At 41.2% G+C, this 20,600-nt stretch overlaps 1 protein-coding gene across 1 annotated transcript in view; it reads right to left on the reverse strand.

The window, feature by feature from the left end:
- Positions 1-1,930: 1,930 nt before the first annotated feature.
- ZFYVE1 (zinc finger, FYVE domain containing 1) overlaps positions 1,931-20,600 on the reverse strand; it is a gene marked incomplete at its 5' end in the record, with an annotated part of 22,958 nt that continues 4,288 nt past the window's right edge. Inside the window, 10 exons of the mRNA XM_009082290.1 lie at positions 1,931-2,418; positions 3,499-3,612; positions 4,116-4,296; positions 5,042-5,212; positions 5,585-5,702; positions 5,814-5,911; positions 6,476-6,584; positions 7,487-7,593; positions 9,589-9,803; positions 11,693-12,197. Coding sequence (XP_009080538.1) covers positions 2,198-2,418; positions 3,499-3,612; positions 4,116-4,296; positions 5,042-5,212; positions 5,585-5,702; positions 5,814-5,911; positions 6,476-6,584; positions 7,487-7,593; positions 9,589-9,803; positions 11,693-12,197 — 1,839 coding nt within the window. The remainder of the gene's footprint in view (positions 2,419-3,498; positions 3,613-4,115; positions 4,297-5,041; positions 5,213-5,584; positions 5,703-5,813; positions 5,912-6,475; positions 6,585-7,486; positions 7,594-9,588; positions 9,804-11,692; positions 12,198-20,600) is intronic.

Here is a 20,600-nt window from a genome sequence, read left to right on the forward strand (position 1 = left end):
ACTTAAACCTTACAGATTTTTTTTTTTCAATTTGGAAAACAAAGATCCCCAATACACCTTTCCACATTGTCCAGAAAGAGTAACACCAAGCCTGCTGCAGTTTAAGCACCATGTAAGATTTTGCTTTGTTGAGAAATAGCATAAAAGATTCAGCTTCAGGACAATCAATCAAGCATGGACTCTGATACTGACAGGTTGCTAAGTTACTAAGATCACATATATACTAAAAATGTTTAGACAACATTTTCTTTTTGACTGAGTAGGAATTCTGGCTGTGATCAGGAAAAAAAAAATCAGACAAGTTGTTGAAACCGATGCTGAAGATTTTATACAAGGAATGTCATGGCTGCTTTCTCTTTGTGCATTAACATGGTAGTAAAGCTACATGCATAAACAGCACACAGGGCACAGCCTACAAACCAAGAACACATTGCTCACCCATTAAAAAAATAAAAAATACTTTGAAGGACAGAATTATGCTAGATGTACAGAATAGCTTTTTAAGAGAGGATTTCTACCTACTTGTGCCCTCCCTTGGACAATTGTCAGTTTATGGCAGACTCTTGCTTACAAAAACATTAGACAGTCCCCAGTAAACTTGGCCAGTACCGAAGGTGTCCTGGAACATCTTCTAAGTCTACTTCCTTGTGTAAGCTGGATGTAGTCATGAAGGGGTAACCACTTTTTTGAGTGATTCTTTCACAGACAAAGTGAGAATCGCTTGTTTACAAGGAAAGTCAGTACGCTTGTTCAGAAGATAAAGTCCTTTATAGCAGTTAATTTAATAATACAGTCTTAAAACAGGGTGTTGGTCACTCATCTACACAAGAGCACATTTAATAAGCTGGGGAAAAAATACCACAGTTCCAGGACACCGCATTAAACTCCAGCCACTCCAAGAGGAGGCAACTCTCATGTGGTGGAAGAATTCTTGCCTATGTAAGCCGAGAAGGGAGAATTTTAGGCAGTTTAATCCATAATGGTCTCTTACTTCTTATAACTGGAACCACAAATCCACAGTACAAGACAGTGTAAGTCAGGTTAAGTGGTGCTTTTGATAATAAAATCAGCGAATTCACTGCAGTCCTTTGATAAAAGGATGAAGTCCACTGAGTGCCAGTTGCTAGGAGCAAAGAAGAAAGGTTCCCATTTTCCAGGCTGAGTTGTAAGTTCATATTACTAGAAGAAAGATAAGTCAAATCTGTGCAGTTTCTATGCAACCACATCTGAGAACACAGAGGCTTCAAAGACTACAGGATCACTTAAAAAGGGGAAAAAGTCATCACAACCCAAACAAATCAAACTTCATATTTCAGAATTGCCTACAGAACCTGTTCTCTTGTTCTGCTCTGAACAAAACTTTTAACTGTCATGATCTGGCAGAGAAACTTGAAGAAAACCTGAGTACGTGAAAACATTGTCAGGGAGAGCAAAACCCTGCTACCCTTTGATCTATTATTGAAGTTGAAATGGCAAAATCAGAACACTTTGCCTCGTGCCATATGATTTGCTTTACCTTTCAGAGCTCTACTGATCTCAACCAGGGGATCTATTTCAATTTGATACCTCTTGCACTGCAAGACCATTGCTTATATCACAGTTCAAACAAACTTGCTAATAAATCTGGAGTTAATCTTCCATGGCCAGAAGGACAACACCTCCAAATGTAGGGTTGGCTGAATTACCAGGTGTAATTCATATATCAACACTGGAGATTTCCTGGCAGCACAGAGTCCAAACCTTCCTCACAGGACATTAAGATCAGCAAGACATTCCAGAAGAAGAATTAGAAGGCCATAAGTCTGATCCAGTATAGTATAGAACAACACCATCCATCATTTGAACTAGGAATACTCAAAGCTTCATTAGCCAACCGTATTCTTAATATACTAAATTATATATAGTTGATATATATATATATATGGGGGGGTTTTTATTGGAATAAAATACACTGGATTTGGTTTTCTCATTTACAAGGGAGCTCCCTCCCTTTCCCAGTTAATTTGAAATTAAAACCTAGAGGCTGAATGTAAGCTCATTCCCAGCGTTCCAAGATGGATATAACACGAGAGGAGGCCAGAAACTGGAAACATGCACTCTGGCTGCAACAGGTTAAAAGGTTTAAGGGAGACCAGATATCTTCATTTGTAACCCTGAGAACATAAGGAATTGCAAAGATCTGGAGAAGAGCCTGGGGTTAAAGGTCACCAGGCTTTTTATTGCAGTTAAAGCAAACTCGGACTGGGTGATCCCATCCGCGGGAGGGAACCCCTCTGCGGTCGTCACAGAATCCCTGGCCACAGGCCCGACAGTGGTGTTTGGAGAGTTTGATACTGAATTCCTTCCGGCAATTGTGGCAGTGCAGGATTTCATGGTCTGGTACCCAGTATGCAGGGCGGGCAGCATCTTTTACCAGACCTAAGGAGAAAGTGAGGTGGGGGGATGAGAAAGAGGGAGAAGAAAATAATCTGTGAACATGAGCATATCAAGAATGTACTCCACTGGAAGTTACCAACTGCAAATCACATCACTGCCACTAATGGGTAGGTGCCCTATGACAGAATACTCCAGTGCAACAGGCAGCCGTTTATGGCATTCTGTCATTCTCCCACATTCTGCCTCTCCTCAGAGGGACAGACTGCTTCTCCTTAAATGGTGGCATCTTCCCTTACTCAGACTTTTCCAGTGGTTGAGACACTTGCTTTTCCTACCTTCAGTTTCAGCTGTGGCCAAAAAACCACAGTCACCAAGCCAAATACTCAGAAATGTATGTACTGTCCAAACTGAGAAAGATTTATTCTGCCTTTCATTGAGTCAGAGAGCAAATACCCACAAAGCTGATGGCAGGATGTGCTGTAGGCAAAGCAGTTGAACAATGATCTGTGCAATGAGTAGGAAGTCAGGTCCAACAACAGAAGATTCAAACGTGAAATGTTTGCTGACATACCTGAACTGCCACCCAGCACATGAAAGAGCAGCAAACATTTCACTGCACTAAGCTCACCATTAAAGATCACATTACTGATTACTTCCCCATCATTACCAGACTGGACAGCTCCAAATTCTCAGCCCTCCCCTGCAGAAGTACCAAGTGCCAGCAGTACCCATGAATACACTTGAAAGGCACTCAAATTCTCTGGAATAAAACCAAACCTGCTAAAATGCTTCCTAATTGGCCAGTCTTTAGGGTACTCCAACTGGAAGGTCACTGCAGTGACGCATCAGAGGAGTATGAATTATTCACAGCTTGGTGCACAGAGATTTGCACAAAAGGGAGAAAAGAGAAAGCATGAACTGCAGAAACAATGTGCTGAAAACCAAGAGGAAACATCAAGCAGAAGAGGTGTAGAGGACTGGAAAACTCTCAGCCAACAGTGGCATCATAGCAGAGGTGCTAGTCCGTCACACAAATTCTTGAAGTTTAATCAGAAGTTTTACTCTTTGAAAACAAAAATGCCTTTAGACAAAAAAAATCCATCAGAACCAAACAGAGCTCACCTAAGGGAATGTCCATGGCTGTCACCACTGCTCCAAGTGTATTTTGCACAGCCTCTCCCACCTTCCTGGCAATAAGTGTCCCTCCTTCCTCATCTGAAGGCAGCTCAGCCACATCTGTGTGACACAAGAGTGAAGAGCTCAGCACCTAAGTCCACCACAATTTCTGCCAATTTTCAATTAATTTACATTAGCAAAAACCAGCAGCAAACCCAAAAGGCAGGCTGGAGTCTCTCCCCAGCCTTTCTCCCACATCCCCAATCTTGGATTGCAGAGTTTTCATTTGAGCTGTAACAGACAAAATACAGTCTGCTAAAACAGCATCATCCCTGCTCTGATGCTAGCACCAGACCACCAGCAGTTGCTGGAAAAAACAAAAAGTAGAGATACAATTAGAAATCAATTTTGTCAGGGGGTCAGGTATCTGGTAGCTCATTGAAAGGATCACCTTTCTGCCAAAAGACATTGAGCTCTTGAGCCTTCCTGCCAAAAACTGTATGGAAGCCCAGTTTGAACAACACTGCCTACACCCAGTGGGAACGGCTGTGATCCAGAAATCAGAGACAAAGACCTCAGGCTATCGCCCAGGGATAATTCTGTCACAATCAACCCAAAATTACCTAACTGGATGCCCCTGTTTTCATAGCAGTTGTCACACACGCGCACTGGTGCTGGTCCCCAGCCTCGCTCAGGCACTGGGCGGGTCTTGGAAGAGCAGCCGTCGCAGAAACCCTCTCCACACGCCCGGCAGTGGTGCTTGGTGTCATTGTCTTTAAAAGGTGTGTTGCACTTATTACAACTCTAATCAGAACCACATAGAAAGAAAAATCGTTAGTTTGATCTTCCTTAATAGAAAAAGAGAGAGCAGAAGCCCAGATGGCAAGTTTCAGACTGAAATTGTGAAAAATATAGTTACACCCAAGACTTGGGTGCCACCAGCCCCATAACTTTACCCTAGGGAAGTGATACAGACAGGTAGGTGTACAGCAGTTAAGCCAATATATTGCTGTGATCCCTTCATTCACAGTCACAAATAAACACAGCCACACCATACAGGGCTGAATGGTGGATATTTGATATTTGTTGGAGGTAAGAATTCAAAAGGTAGTTTTCACTGAAGAACCACCTGTTTCCTGAGAGACACAGGGAATCCTTTCCTAGTGGAACTGTTGGGGCCAGCTTTTTGCATCTGATATGAAACCAGAATTCAATCTCTGCATCTATAAAAATAGTACTATCAACTGCAGTAGCCAGATTTAAGATGATGATTCTTTGCTTTGAAGAGCAAGTCCATGCAAGCTAGAATTTTCTGTGATCCTACTGGGAGAGGAGCTCACAAAGAATAGGGAGAAACAGTTTCTTTAGCAGGGCTAAGTCAGGAATGGAAAGAGCTGAAAGCATTTCTATTTTCTCAAAATTGTAGGAGAAGGGCTTGCTGCAGTAAAATAAGAAGCATTTGGAATTTGCAAAATACTACATTACTTAAAGGGTGGGGAAAAAGGATTCTAACTATGCAAAGCATTTCTCTACAGCAGCTGCTATTTACCAGGATCTGAGAGTTGGGTCTCCAGTAAGCTGGGGCAATCTGGTCTGTCAACCAGGAGGTCACAGCTTTTGTGGGTCCCAGGCTAAGTTCAGATACTGATTGAGCCATGAAATTCATGCCATCCAACAAACGCTGGGCTGCATTGTTGTTGTCTTTCAGAAATCCATCAGTCTGGAATGAAACAGATACTCATTTGAGAATAAAACCATGGAAACCTTTTTTTTTAGATGCAGACAGCTCTAAAACCCATTGCTCCTGTTAAACTGGAGGACAATCAAGAGAAAAAAAATTGACTAGTCCTGCTTTAAAACACAGAGGTAGGTGGATAAACAAAAAGTGTTAACAAACTGGCAACTCAGCCATTTCAAGATAGGCAAAAGATGACTGAAGGCCCATGCAAAGGTTCTTTCAAATAGCAGAGACAGGGACCAGCTGTAATGAGAGCCAATCCATTTACTCCATCAGTGTCCAGAACCAACAAACTAACATGTGCATGGCCGCACACATACACAAAGATTATCCAGCAATCTTATGCAGACTCACCCCTGGCCAGACATGTTCAATTTCTGTCCTCACTACAGTGTTGACAGGATCCTGGTTGCCAAACCAGTACTGTCGGCTGCGGTACACCACCCCACAGTTGGGGCACTCGATCACGTATCTGCAGAAGAGTAAGACAGGTTACCTCAGTGGTAACCTGAAAGCACTGAAGTCCAGTGCACCAGGCAGCACAGAGGCAACAGAGAACAGAGATCTTAGCTGCAGTACTCACCCTGACCAGGCATACTTGGCAAGGCCCAGCCAAGGTGAGTCAGTGGAAGCAGAGGTTTTTGGCACCACGCTGACCTCCATCCCTCGCTCATAGCAGGCCTATAACATAAAGGCTCAATTAAACCTGCATTCTTGGGAATCCACATCTAGGTCTTGCAACTGTTTGGCCACCTAAAGCTTAGAATTGACATACAGCGGTGTCCACAGCAAAGGAGCACTCCTCAGAATTAATTTAAAAACACAGCAAAACCAAACCCACTATCAATAATGACATCAGGGAAATATTTCTACGTCAATAAAGATCATGATGGTAGCCACAAGTTTTCACGTCTTCTGCACACACCCTTCAGAAAAAACTGGCTAATACTAAGCAATAGGCATAAGCAAATAAGAAGAGTAATCACATCAAACATGCAGAAGGTTAAGAGCAGTTGGCTTCACAGCTTAGCTACAAAGTGACACGCAGAGGTGATGATCTCTCCAAGCAAAAATACAAGCTCAATGAGGATCAATTTTTCTTGTCAAGGCCATGAGCACCTCTGACATTTGAAGAAAAAAAAAAGGGGGGAAGAAAAAACAGGCACATGTCTGTGATATTCCTCATTTACTGGGTCATCCTTTCCTTTTTCATGCTTCAGACCTTGTTCTTGTATCACTACTCACCTTGCAAGTGTAGACTCTGTTATCATACTGGTGAGAATACCTGCATCGACTTTTGGATTCATGAGGGATTCCTTCTTTTGCATGGTTCATGCTCTTCTTACAGCCACACCTGAGTATGTAAAAGCAAACTATGAGTTGTTGCTATTAAATACAGGACCCAGATTTCATTTTTACTACTATCTTGCATTTGTGTAGATGTTGTACCCTCAAACCATTTTCACAACTGTACATACAGCAATGACATCATTTATCACTGAAAGACAGGCTCTTCAGAAGGAGGTGTAGCAACAGTTTTACATACAAAGCAGCACCACACAACAGTCTGCTGCAGAAAATTATCAGTGTGGCCAACTGAAATTCAACAGAGAGTTTTAGAGAGGACTAAATAAGTTTGGAAATTGACCTGGACAGAGTTAATAGTGTAGTCTGTACAAGGAGTTGCTGGAAATTCTCTAATGAAAACACATTTGAGAAAAAATGTTTCCAGAAGCATTAACAGCCACATCGTGCTCTCACAGACTCAGAGCACTGACTGCAATCTACTGCCCTTCCAGGCTCAATCTTTGGGCCAAGCTCTAAACAAATCTGGAGCTCCACCTAGATCTAGTCACTGAACACAGCCCCAGTCCATGATGTATGCTTTAGGATTATTTATACTGTTTAGGTAATAAAAATGGCAGGAAGAAAACATAATACGAAATTTCAGGGGATTTATTTAGCCACTCCTTCCTTCCTGTCCTGTATGCATTTGGGAAAAGATTTGGGCAGAACAGACTCATGGGCATGCACAAAAATAGAGTAGGCAAAGACCATGCATCCAGCTGGTACGCAGCAATAACAGTTGTCCAATTCACATAAGAGCTGAATTTCAAGCTAATTCTGCCTGAAAATACTAGCTGAGGATAGATGATGTCAGACGTGAAGATGTCACAGAAACTTTATGTTCTGTGGCTGCAGACCAGGGCAGCACTGTCCTCGAGAAGGATGGAGGAGCATTTCTCAGCTACTTACCCACAACTGAGGCACACAGAGGAGCATGTGAAATATTCATCTGGAAAGAAAGAGCTGTGAGCCATCTGGTCATCAGGGATCTCCCCACTGAACCGGTCACTTAGAGCCTGTCAAACAGAAAAGAATGAACTGGTAAGGGATTGAGAGCAATGAAGGCATTTTACGAAAGGTTTTGCAAGGAAAAGCATGGATTCCTCTACTGGAGGGACAGGCAGCAAGAGAGGACACAGCTAACAAATAATGTCTGACTAACCCAGAAACCAAGACAAGGATTGGAAATCAACCAAGAAGACAATCCTGCACTTGTATGGAAGTGAACTGAATACTTGTAAGATACTTACTCTTCTCCTTCTGTCCCTGCTTTGAATTTTGTAGTAGAAATGGGTGGTTGCATCCACCTCTGTGCACAAAATCCACGCCCAAAATAGCAGGGTGCTTGCTAAAAGGGCTTTGCATTCTGGAAAATTCCCAAAGGAAACTCAGAGGATTATTTCTCATAGTACATGAGGACACATTCTTCACCTCTCAGCTCAGAAAGTGCTGTCCTGAGCTTTCCTCTGGCCTCTTGAACAACTATTCTTCTCTGGTGAAATGCAAAACTGAGACAAAGGGATTTGCACACTTTCCTGGGAGCATCTATTCTTAGATAAGTCAGTCCTTAGCCTTGACTCACTTAACTTTTCCAGTTCATTTGTGTTTTATGCTTAGGAAAAAAAAAAGCACCGGAAGAAAGCAAATGGCTATGGTCCTTCTTGATGGAGAACTCTGAAGGCATGAGGTATAACTGAAACCCTTCCTACAGCTGAGGCTAATATAGTGGCTGCCTGCCTTTCTCTTCCTCTCCCTCCCCTCCCAGGGTTGGGGGTAGGTGGAGTGGGTGTGTCTCTGCTGTCTAAGAAGGGTTGACTGCACATACACACAGACTTGTGTATGCCTCTCATCACAGCTTCCCTCAGATAAGATCTCTATGTAGACATTTGATTTCACAGAATTTCAAAGAAATTGGCTTTAAAATCTTTCTCAAGTTTGCCTAATATTGGCCAATGAATTCAAAAGGTAGAGGAAACGGACAATAGATCTCTAGCAACCCTTGTGGCCTCAGTAAGTGAAGCAAAAAAATTAATTTGTAGTCAGTAGTGACCTGAACACAGCAAATGCTCTACTGCACATGAATTTAAGTATACTAGCAGCTATATCTGAAATCAGATTACTTGATTATTGCAATAAAGTCCTACAAATTAAACTGAAATTAACCACTCCAACTGCTTTCCCCTTGTTGCCCGTCTGCTTCTTAATGCAAGGAACTGCATATATGCCACCCTGATACTTCCCTCTGTGCTTCAGCTACCCCAAATACAGAGCAGCCAGAATTATCTGTTCCAACAGCTGTGACTAACATCAGAAAAGACTGCTAACACCACCTTCTTGTGCAGATATGCCCCAGCCCCTCTCACCCTGACAACAGCTGTGCTCTTCAGGCCAATGAAAAGATGATGTTAATCAGGTAGTGGTAGCAGTGTGTGATAACTTGTAGGACAGACTGCAAATTTAAAGACACAGAAATCCCTCTGACATCCGAGCAAAGTGAACCATCTAAGAAAATCACTTGCTCTGAAGTAATACATCATTTGGCTTGATCCCACCTTATTCCCTAGCTACCAACACATCTCCTTCCTTTTTGCCTCCTGGGCCCCTGGGTTACACTACACTCAGTGCTACGTTTTGCCAATCATTAATTCCCTGCAAGTCTCTTTCATTGCCTACTCTTGTGCTGAGGCCAACTTTAGGCATATCATTAAAAAACTCCCTCTTAGCCTTCTCTTTGTAAATCACTGTCATTTAGTGCTTGTCACCCACAGCACCAGTTACTTTATTCTTCCTGGTTGTTTTTTTGATTTTGCTCTGTTTTGCTCTTCAGTATTTTGTGACCCTTCGCGGTCTTTGCTAAGGTGTTTGTTCATTTCAAAGTTACACAAAGTTATCCTCTTCATGGAAGATCTTCTTTATCCAGATATCTGCAAGTCTGCATCACTGGTACATGTGTTACTGAGTTACTAGCAACAGCGATACAAATAAAGACTGACAAACTCTTCTCCACTTACTTTTAGTGCTTTGTAGATAACCCCAGGCTGTCTAGGTGACCGAGTAGTATTGTTCTCCAGCTGCTGCTCCACAGCTCGCCTAAGTCCAGAGAAATCTGTTGGAGGATTGTATGTCCTTGTTCCCTTATAGTGAATTGAGCTGAAAGCCTCAGGAAAACAGCTCAGCTTCCGAAACCGATCCTGGATGAGCTTCTCAGGAACCTCAGAAGGATGATCTGTATATAAAATAATATCAGCAAGTATATAAACAATTGATTGTTTAAAATATTTAAATTTCTTAGTGCTTTCATATGCAATATAGTCCTAGTTTTCCTAATTAAATCTTCTAATACATCTGGAATGCAGTTATTGCTATATTTTAAAACAAGGAAAAGAAACAAACTGTTTCCAAAAGCAGTCTCTGTTTTGTGAAACAGAGGTTTAGATTCTAAGACCAAGTTCCTGAGGTAAAACCAGAAACATCTAGGTTTGGAAACACAAATATCCAGGTTACAGAGCAGTTTAGAACATAATACAAGGAAACTCCATATCAGAACACTTGTTAGTTCTTCTCACCAGACCATAACTTGGTATATCCAGTCCTAGCACCTGATCAGTGGAGGACATGAGCCTCCGCATGGGCTGCCTGTTCTCTGTGCCAACACTGCAGCAGGGAAGACTGAGCCTCTATCAACCCTTTGTATGTGCTGAAGCACTCCAGAACTGGCCACATCAGGTCAGACTCCACAGACCCAACCATATTCTTCTGTCTACTTCCAAGTACATTTCAGAATAAAGAAGGCCCCTTCTTCCCAGTCCTAAAACTATATAAACACTCTTATCTCAATTATCCCTTGAGACAGATGCTTACAGTTTTCTGCAAATCCACGTGCCAAGAGGTTTCTTTCTGATTCCTACTGTGATCAGAAGTGATGCAAAAAAAAATTTTTTTTTTACTACCCTGACTTTGCATACAGGTGCAACTGTCATTATGGGTCACTAAAGTCAACCTGCTGAAACACCAAATGTCAACAACTACATGAAACTCTGAATTGCTAATCAGCAAATTAGTATGTAAGAAAAGGAACTGCCTTGGCAGGTAAGTTAAAGGTTACTAAGTCACTCTAATAATATCCAGAAAGAATGCCAAGTTCCTCAAGACCTCACTGGTTAGAAAAGCCCAAATCAAAATGAGGGCCAGCCAGAAGCTGCTGTGATATTAACAGCAGAAGAGTCCTGGATGTTCACAGACAGCAGGACTGAGCCTCAAGCACTGCAGGACAATTAATTAGGGCTGCTACTTAACAAAGCCCCACAAACAGACAGAACAAAGAAAGGTTTCATCATGTCCTTTGAAACATGCAAAAAATGAGAAAAAGTTTAGATCAAAACCAAAACATGTCATGACTTACATAGGACAGTGCATTTCACTCAGACATACAAATAAAATACACAATTTAAATATGCATAATCCAGTATTACATGAGCCAAGTTAAAAGTACTGTTGAAGAACACTGAAGAGTTCTGGGAATAATAATGTGTCAGGTTGCTCCTTTGGCCATATCAGATACTCGCAGAGAAAAAGGTTATGTCAAACCATCAGCTCCATGCCACCACAACTTCAGTTCCAACCTCACACCAGCCTCACAATGATGTTGTTCCACAGAATTTTAAAAAGTAGAGTGAAGTTCATCAATGCCATTATTCTTGCTCCTCCCAGTTTCTAGATAGAACTTAATCTTAGTTTGTGATTGTTTTGCAACAAGATACTACATATTCCTGAAAAAAAATCCCAAGGTGTCTTAGTTTTCATCTTTGCCTGACATATCACCCATACTCAATATCTTGTATGATGACCCCTCCAGTGGCTGGCCAAACTCATGAGCAGTCAGTGCCAATGTCCAGTTGGTTAAGAGGATTATTCTAGCTGATCTGGAATAGTCAGATCACCATCAGGGAATGCTCTTCTAATTCCACAGCCTGGTTCCCAGACTGAAACAAGTTAAAGTGAAACCTGAACCACATCTTTTACATAGTAGTAAAGAATGCTGAATTTTCAATGCAACCTGATAATTTATAGACAGTGTTTATCACATTGTAATTCAGTTTCTTACTGCCTACTCACCAGAGCCCAGGAGCTTGGTGTACACAGTCTCGTGAAAGATGATGACACCTGGACCCAAAGTTGACAGAGGAACATCTAGGCCACAGCGGGCTGTGGTAGCTTTTAGCTCCTTGGTGAAATGTTTTAAATAAGCCTCCGAGGCATCACCAAGGAATTTGAAGAGATCATTGTGGAGTCTGTCAGCACGAGTACGGTAGATGACAAGGTCAGAGATGGCCAGGACCTTCAGCAGCAGCCGTGTTCTCTGGCTCAGGTTCACAGTGGCCCCCAGGAGACCCTCTGTATCAATCACCACCACTTTGCGGACAGGGTCATACGCTGCCCAGACTCCAACTGTGCAAGACTCTTGGGCTGGAGACGTCTTGAAGACTTCCCGGCCATAGAAGAAAGTGTGGTTAAGGGTGTGAGACTTGCCATCCCCTGTGTTCCCAAAGATGGACACTACCTTTAGATGCTGGTCAGGACTGCAGTCCAGTTTCTTAATAAATTCTTCTTCGTTCTTTACCTTCCAAAACAAAAAGAGAGAAAAATGTTATAACAGTGCAACTGGACAGACAACACTGAAAGCACAGGTGGTTTCAGGATTCATAAGATTCAAAAGAGCAATTACCTCCTCTTCAGATTTCATCGTAAGTTTCTGAAGCACCAGTAAGTACAAAGCAAAATACTAGAATGCTGTTCTGTAAAACATACACTTCAATGGGATTTACATTGTTCCATGATGTAGCTGTTTTGGAATTGATGCCTCACTGTGATTACCTGTCTAGGCAAACCTCTGTACCCTACCCCATTTCCTGAGAAAGTCCTTTCAGAGAAGGGAGCACAACCCTACTTCCAAGTCTGACAGAACAGCTACTTGGAGCATGGCAAAATTTCTCAGTAGCATTGGTCTCCTGGCAAGCATCCAAGTTCAGGTGTGAAACGGGAGTGCTTTTGTCATTTTACCATGCCTCATACACAGAGACTGAGCACCTGTTTAGGGAGAAAAAGCTCTACCATGCAGCTGTACTGCATCTATCTACAGCCAGGTGCTCTCAGACACAGCCTGTTCTGTTCCCACTGCTCTCCAGCTGACCCATCCTCCAGCTGGAAGGAGAGGCAGAGAAGAAGCAGCAAAGTTGTGTGCTAGAGTCAGGTGGACAAAGCTGGTCAAACTGACTCTCATGGAAGTGCCACAACTACCTCGATAACCCATGTCATAATTTACTGCAATGTACTTTCATTTTTTAAAAAACAACAAAACCAAAAGAACACACACACACACACAAAACCAAAAGGGAGTAGACAGCCTTCAGCAGGTAACTTCTCTTTGGCTTTCCATAGATTCAGTGACAAGCTTCATGCTATTTAGGTTAAAGAACAGGGCATTTTCTGTTCAGATACTAGAGCAACAGGAACAGATAAACAAGCCATGAAATGGCTTAGGGCTCTGTACAAGAGCCTGCCTTGATTTTGTTGCAGAATACAGACTTGGCTTTCAAAGGTTTCATGCTGCTGTCTACAATTGTTTATTCCTTACTTTTTCTTCTTCCAACAGGTTTTATCCATGTGTTATGTGACAGGTAAGAATATGACAGAAGCATTTTTTGAGAAGGATTAAACTCACTTCCTCCATCCTGATTCCCTCCTCCAGGAATCCCTATGAACTGAAAGGAGCAGGGTTTCCATCCCCTCTCACCTGCCTCTCAACTTCTGGAAGCAATTAGCTATTTCCCTCCTGTGAGTACAGTTGGAAGGTCTCACAATCCATGATCCAGAGAGGCCATGATTTACTTGAACAAATTTATTCTTAGATCAGCAAATTAGTTTAAGGCTCAGTCAGCCCCATTTGCTTTGGTCAAATCTATCAGCGGCATCTAGACTCTGAGGGAAAATAAAAACCAGACAGCACGCCAAAAACATAAAAAATAAACAGTGTGCCAGATTGTGGTTGGGAACTGCATTCACAAAGAAAAACTGTGGACTGCAGTAGCTTCTCACAGACTCAAAGCATTCAAGGCAGCCTCACAGTGTAGATGAAAACAGGAAACAGAAAAATCAAAATGCTCTCAACAGAATCTTTCCTGGTTTGCATTCAATGTACTTTAATAACTGCTGATGCCAGGACAACTTATTATACAAAAAAGAGGTGGATTGCTGAGCCAGACAGAGGAAAAGTTGGTTCCAGATCAATAATCCAGATCACTCCAGTAGAAAAAGTTACATTCAATATCAAAGCACACACACACACACACAAAGCTGTTACTCCCTTCTAAAGTTCTAGGCTCTTTCAGACCTGCTTGCAGGACAGAACTCAGAACTGATTCAGACAAGCAAGTTACTTAGGAGCACAAGAATGTACCAAAGTCTAGCTAGTCCAGTGTTGTGTCTCTCAGGACCTGGTAACGACTGAGAAAGAATTATGACTTGAAACGAGTAAATGTTTTTCTAGCATGCTTTACCAGTTCTTAGAAGTCAGACGACAAAGGACTTCCTGAGCAATGGTTGCATCTGGATGTTCATGTTTGGGAGAGAAGCAGTAGACCTACCTCTAGGAGGTGGTCTAACCTCTTTCAGAACCTAGTCATAGTTTTGGATCCTGCAACATCCTTACAATAAATTCCATGTGGGGAGAGAAGAAATAAAACCAAAAAACAAACAATACAACAAAAATATCCCTTCTCTTTGAAGTTGAATATGCTTGTATGTCATTGTGTGCTACTTGCTCTTGTGCATTTGTTGACTTTAACCAATGCTGAGCATTGAGGGATGATAATCCCAAAGAAGCATTCACACCAATCCCCATATCAGTAATCAAATTTACTTTCCTTGAGCAAGTTTCTTTCAGACATTTAAAGTCAGAGTGTCTTTGACTAAGTGTCAAAGTACTAATCCCCACTGGATTCAAGTCCCACTTCTCTATTTTACTTCTTATCTCTAAAGAAATTTCTATGGTACCACCTTGTGTTGCATGTGCAAAGGGCTAATGTTTCCATAAGTGTGTCCACTCCCACATTGCTCAAGAGCTCCACGTCTCTAACGTTAGCAGCAGAGAGTAAACATGAAACCTCCCTTAAATTGCACAACAATGTAAATTAAGAATGAAAACTGTATTTCTAACCTAAGACAAGGGGCATATCTCTTCAGCCCCTTCTTGATTTTGCCATTTCTAATATCAGAGACTCAGGTACACTTTTGTTATGTTATATATAGATTCTCTCCTAGAAAGAACAGTTTTTACTCCATGTGTTAAAATCCTGGTTAGCTTTCTTTTATAGTTTTAACTACATTGCTTTTAGCAACTGTCATGCAGGTCCCCATGTAATCACTCCACCCAAGAACAGCTGAACTGAAGGTGAAGGTCTTCAGCAAAACAGAACTTAACAGCTAAAGTCCTCCATAAGGAGTGCATAAAAACCCATACCATGTTGGTGTGGAACACATTTAGAACTGAGGCCTCTTTATCACTCATACTTGGACATTTATTATACCTAACATAACAAGTTTCTTAGATCCAAGCCCCAGTGAAAGTAAACTGTTTAGAAACAGAACTGCTAAAATGAAGCAAGAACTGCTAAAAAAGAAATTTCTTGTTAAAAAACAAGAACTGCTAAAATTACATACCTGCCTATGAATTTCTTGGTAACAGTGTTATTGAAACAACAACATGTAAAGCTTAGGACCAAAAATCTATAAAATAGAATGGAGTTTCCAATGTCCTGGACTCATACAACTTTAACTCTGCCTCCAGGCAAAACAAACACATTTAGAGAATCAGACATTTTTACTACAGTTTTCTCCTTTTAAAACTCATTATGAATCCTTTAAAGCTTGCTAATATTCATGGAAGCAGTGCACAAAGCCAGAGCTGTGCTACAGCACACAATAGCTCAAAACAAAAATGGAGAATGCTTGGCATAGTATTCATCAGTGTCTTCATTTGCTAGTCTTACACTGTCATTTTGACTTACATTGGTACTTTTGTTGTAGTGTTGAAACCTTACTCTTTGCTTGACCTGATTTTAATGGAGAAATTTTAATAAGTAAAACACATTTTTTGCAATCAAGAAACATACAGAATGCAATTTCTGAGCCAGGGGTTATCAGACATGGGAACAGGCAGCCCAGGGAAGTGGTAGAGTCACCATCCCTGGAGGTATTTAAAAGGTGTGTAGATATGGTGCTTAGGGACATGGTTTAGTGGTGGACTTGGCAGTGCTGGGTTAATGGCTGGACTCAATGATCTCTAAGTTCTTTTTCAACCTAAATGATTCTATGACTAGACAACCAGCACATGACAATATCTTCAGATACACAACCACTAAATCAATAAAGAGGATATGAATTTAATACCCTTTTCAATGAATGGTTGTGCTGCAAGATTTGTAACAGCACAACCAAATGTATACCAGCATAAAACTGCAAACATCTGAGACAAGTCAGTCTTCAAGTACAAGTGGTCAAAACAATCAAGGGGGAAAAAATTACTATATCCCCTTAAAGCACTACTTAACACTGGCAATACAAGTAATTCTGTTCACAGTTCATAAACATTTTAAAAAGATAATGCTTGTAATAATTCAAACTAACACCTGATAACAGAGGGAGAAATGGCAAAGCAAGCTAAAACAAGATCTGGAACCTTTTAATCAGCCCTGAGCTTCTAAAACGCAAAACGGAGACAATATTAGGTAATCAATCGTAAGGAGAGAATATCGTTATTAATCCTTAAACCTGGAAAACAGAACAAGTCTGTCAGAACTGTACACCTCAACACAAACCAGGTCTTTAAAACACTGCTTCTAAATTTGTGTTTTAACTCTGAAAAACTGAGCTCTTACCCAGAGGTAGATTCACACAAAAGTCTTATGGGTGCATGCCTCAAGCTCCAGGTCCTACATTTAGGTCATTAAATCAGAATTTCAGTGTACACTGAAAGCAAGAGAGAAGTCTATAAAGCAGATTTCTACCTTTAACTATAATCTGTAAAACAAATCTGAGAAGAATAATCTCCACCACAGTTCAGTGCCACCACTGAGATTCACATCTCTGCAGGGCTCCTCAGAATCACTCCTGAAAAGGCAGTGCACGAATGCAAAGAAGTGTAGCTCGCTTACCCCAGCAACTCAAGTGCAACAGGCACAACAAAAGCAACTGGAAACTCCCTGCATCTGCACCAGGAGAAATTTTTGTTGGTATTTCCAAGTGTTTCTTTTCATCAAGTGTGAAAAAGGATTGGGTAGCTCCCTGTGAGGAAGAGAAACTCTCTGCTATGAAGCCCATGGCATGAAAAGAGCTGTGAGATGGGCCCTGAACTCTAGCAACTCAAATGCTGTTTCCCTCTAAGATCATAGACTAATTCAGGTTGAAAAGGACCTCAGGGGGTCATTACTCCCTCCCAGCTTTTAGAGACTTCCAAACAAGAGAAAAGATTTTGATCACAAGCAGGTGCTCAAAAAGAATCAAGGATAACTTTTAAGTTGAAGCAGTTCTAGTTTTCTACCTTAGGTTGCCTCCTATATCTTTTATTCTGCAAGACTTTCCACAGAAAATATAATTTATGCCATTATTCAAGTCTTCCACACATAACTTTAAATCCATAATCCAATTACATAGATGTATTTGATGGAGAAATAAGTGCCTTTAAAACATAAATTTCCTAAATGTCTGATGAAAACAAACAGCAGAGTAGAAGACTCTAACAGCCTTCCTGAGGAAAAAGCATGCCTCATGTCCAATACACAGTAGTAAGCTGAGCAGTCATGGCCATTAAGCATGCTGGCTGGTACATGACAGCACACATACTGCTTCTTACCCAAAAGACAGAAAACGTGGATAAGCACTGGATAATGGGAGGCAGACATTGCAGAAACTAGACTTTGTTAATTCTATCGGTCAAAGAGTTACTTGCTACTATGTAAATGTTTTACAGAAGCTTGGCAAAGTCTTCCCAAAGGGGCTGTGGTTTATAAAATTGCATATGTCATACCAGCAGTTACAACCTGGTATTCAGGAGTGAGTTACTAATCATTGACCCAGTGAACACTTACATATATTAATCATTATTGTCCTCAGTAATCTCCTAGACTTCAGCCAAGCTGACAGTGGACATCAGCATTTTCAGGATTGGAGTCCTACAGAGCCTCAAACCCAAATTGAGGGACCTGACAGCAGATGCAGGAAGGGCAAAATAAAAGACACACCACAAGGATCCAAGGTTAGACTCCAATACTCCTCCTCAGCTCCAGCTGGTTTTGATCTTATTCCCCACACTAGGTGCAGGTCTGACTCAAGCAAAGGAAAGCATTTGTATTAGGGGTGTTTCCTAACCTGAGGGATTTTTACCTGCTTATTTGCCTTCGCTGCAGTACCACCTATGGATTCTATTGAGATTTGTTACTGGCCTCTGTATATATCCCATTACTAGACTGTCCCTGAACTGAATGTCTTTTTTCAGACCAAAATTATCCTGTTCCTTCCCACAGCTCTAGCAAAAGAATTCAGGCACAGTATTTTCATGGGTTGGTACAAAGCTTAACAGCATGAATCTGTCCCTGAAATGAAGGGTGGCGGCTGGCCATGTCTGCAGCCCATGGATATCTATTACAAGACTCTCTCAGAGGCAAAGAGAGAAGAGTTAACACTGCCTAACAACACTATCCAAAGAGAAAGATCCTATTTCAAAGGTTTTAAGTCAGTGGTGGAAAAAACTATAGGTGATGGTAGGTAACCCAATTTGACTGGACTCCTCCCAAACTCAAGAGGTGATAGAGATTAAAATATTGCTATTACCAGATAAGTTACCCTTGTAGATGACAGCTGAGTTATATGAAACTGCTGAAAGCAGAAATAAGACTAGAGAGCTCACTAACCTATTTGCTTGCTGAAAAATTACTTTTGCAAGAACTCAAAACTAATAAAGACTTGGAGGTAAATGCAACTACTGCAAAAATAACACTAACATAAGAGCATCATCTAACTTAAAAAGGACCATAAACAATGATACAGAAATCAATATTTTGTATGCTAAGTACCTTTCAAGTTCCCCATAGATGTTAATTTGGCCACAGAGCTACCAATTACCACATCAATGTCACAGCCTTAGGAGCAGAGACTACACCTGGGTGAAGAGACTTGCCCCATGAGCAAGTTCATGCTATAACTATTAGTCTTCCTCAATAGTAACTAGATTACCTGTGTGGACACTACTTTATACCTCTGTCCTTGTTAAGGGGACATTTACAAACTTACTTGTTTTACAGTTCCATGCTTCCTAGAAAATTGTTTCCCTGGTTATTTTCCCAGTTGCAGAGTGTTTTGACAAGCAGGCCAAAGGACCCTGAAACTTGTGCCTGTATGTGACCCTACAGCAAGGCATTAACAACCAAAGTAAAAAGGTCAAAAGTATACTGCAGTGTCATCTGCCTTCCAGTGACCCCTGCAGAAGTAAGAAAGTAGAGGAGATGGAAAGGACAGAAGGGCTGGAGGACAGCAAGCTGACAGTTCCCTTTTCTTTCTTGAATGTACCCCAAAGCACTCACATCCCACTCCTACCAGCAGCACTCAAAAGGCCAAAAGGATTCACTGGACAAGTTCAAAGTGGGGTACAGGAGAGGAAGTGCTAAAACACCCCATTTCCCTAACAATGCTATTTAGTTCAGGAACTCCTCAAATGAAACACTGGGTAATTCCAGAGTGGCTTGCTACCAACTTCTCTCACCTGTAACATGCTCTCCTTTGCTTCCACATCTACACTCATTTCAGCACATGGACAAAAGACACAGGAAGCAAGCAAAAGATCTGACTTTAATTGCTGCCCAAGAGAACTGCATAATGAAGAAGGTGCAAGACTGGTTCCAGGGAAAAGCAATATTTGTAAGTGGCTATGATCAAATTAGCTAGGAATCAGCCTGAGACTGTAAATGGAGCTGTGCATTTGTTAAATGGATGGCTCCTCTCCTATCTTCTAAAAATACTCTTCAAGATACTGGTATATGTCCAGTGGAAGAAAGAACACTCCTAACCAGCAATGGCTAAGTAGTTTTTCTATTAATTTATTCCAAGGACAGAAAAACAGTACATTTTAATGCAGGAGAACTGATAACAGACTGGGACAGGAAGAATACTAAAAAAACCCAAAGTAATAAAAGAAAAATTCCTGGAGTGTATTTTTGCAAAGAAAACCTCTCTAAAACACAAAGAGAAGGAAAACTCTTCAATAGCACAACAACAGTGTCAAGGGACAGAAGTTACATATCCTGATCCAACAGATCACACTGACCTAAAAAACTCTGATCCTTAACAATTTTTCTTCCTCCTTTATAGCCATAGCAAATATACCAGCTGTTACTCCTCAGTTTACAGGATATGGACTGAAAAACATAGAGCTGACTGTGCTACCCTAAAGCACAAAAAATAAAAACACCAAAAAAACCACAAACAAAATTCCCCCAGCAGAAAATCAAGCAAGGGTGTCATAGGAATTAGCACTATTTCCTATACAAATCCAAGCAGTAACACTTAAGAGATCATTATCTTCTTTTAGGAGAAAACATACATTAGTTTCCATTAACTGACAAAGAATACTTGACAGGAAAAAGTATTTCTAGTGACTCTCCATTCACTCATCCCTAAACTTTAGCCAGGCTCAAGTCAGTAAGTAATAAGGAAAAATCACAGTAATTTCATGAGGTTTACAGTGGAAGTGAGAAAAGAAAAGCAGTCAGCATCCCTAACAAGTTATCACTATGTACGTGTAATTTTTTCAGAGGGGACAGAAGAGGGCACATGGATTATTATGCTTTTAGTGGCTGGTTATTTAATGATTGCATAAAATGGTGTGCATTTAAATAAGGCCTACAGGTCCTTTTGCAGCATCTTAACTGACTGCAATGCATTGTACAGATCCTGCTCAGTATCTGCTGAGGGA

Source organism: Acanthisitta chloris, unplaced genomic scaffold, assembly GCF_000695815.1.
Source record: "Acanthisitta chloris isolate BGI_N310 unplaced genomic scaffold, ASM69581v1 scaffold40789, whole genome shotgun sequence".
Taxonomy (NCBI): Eukaryota; Metazoa; Chordata; class Aves; order Passeriformes; family Acanthisittidae; genus Acanthisitta; species Acanthisitta chloris.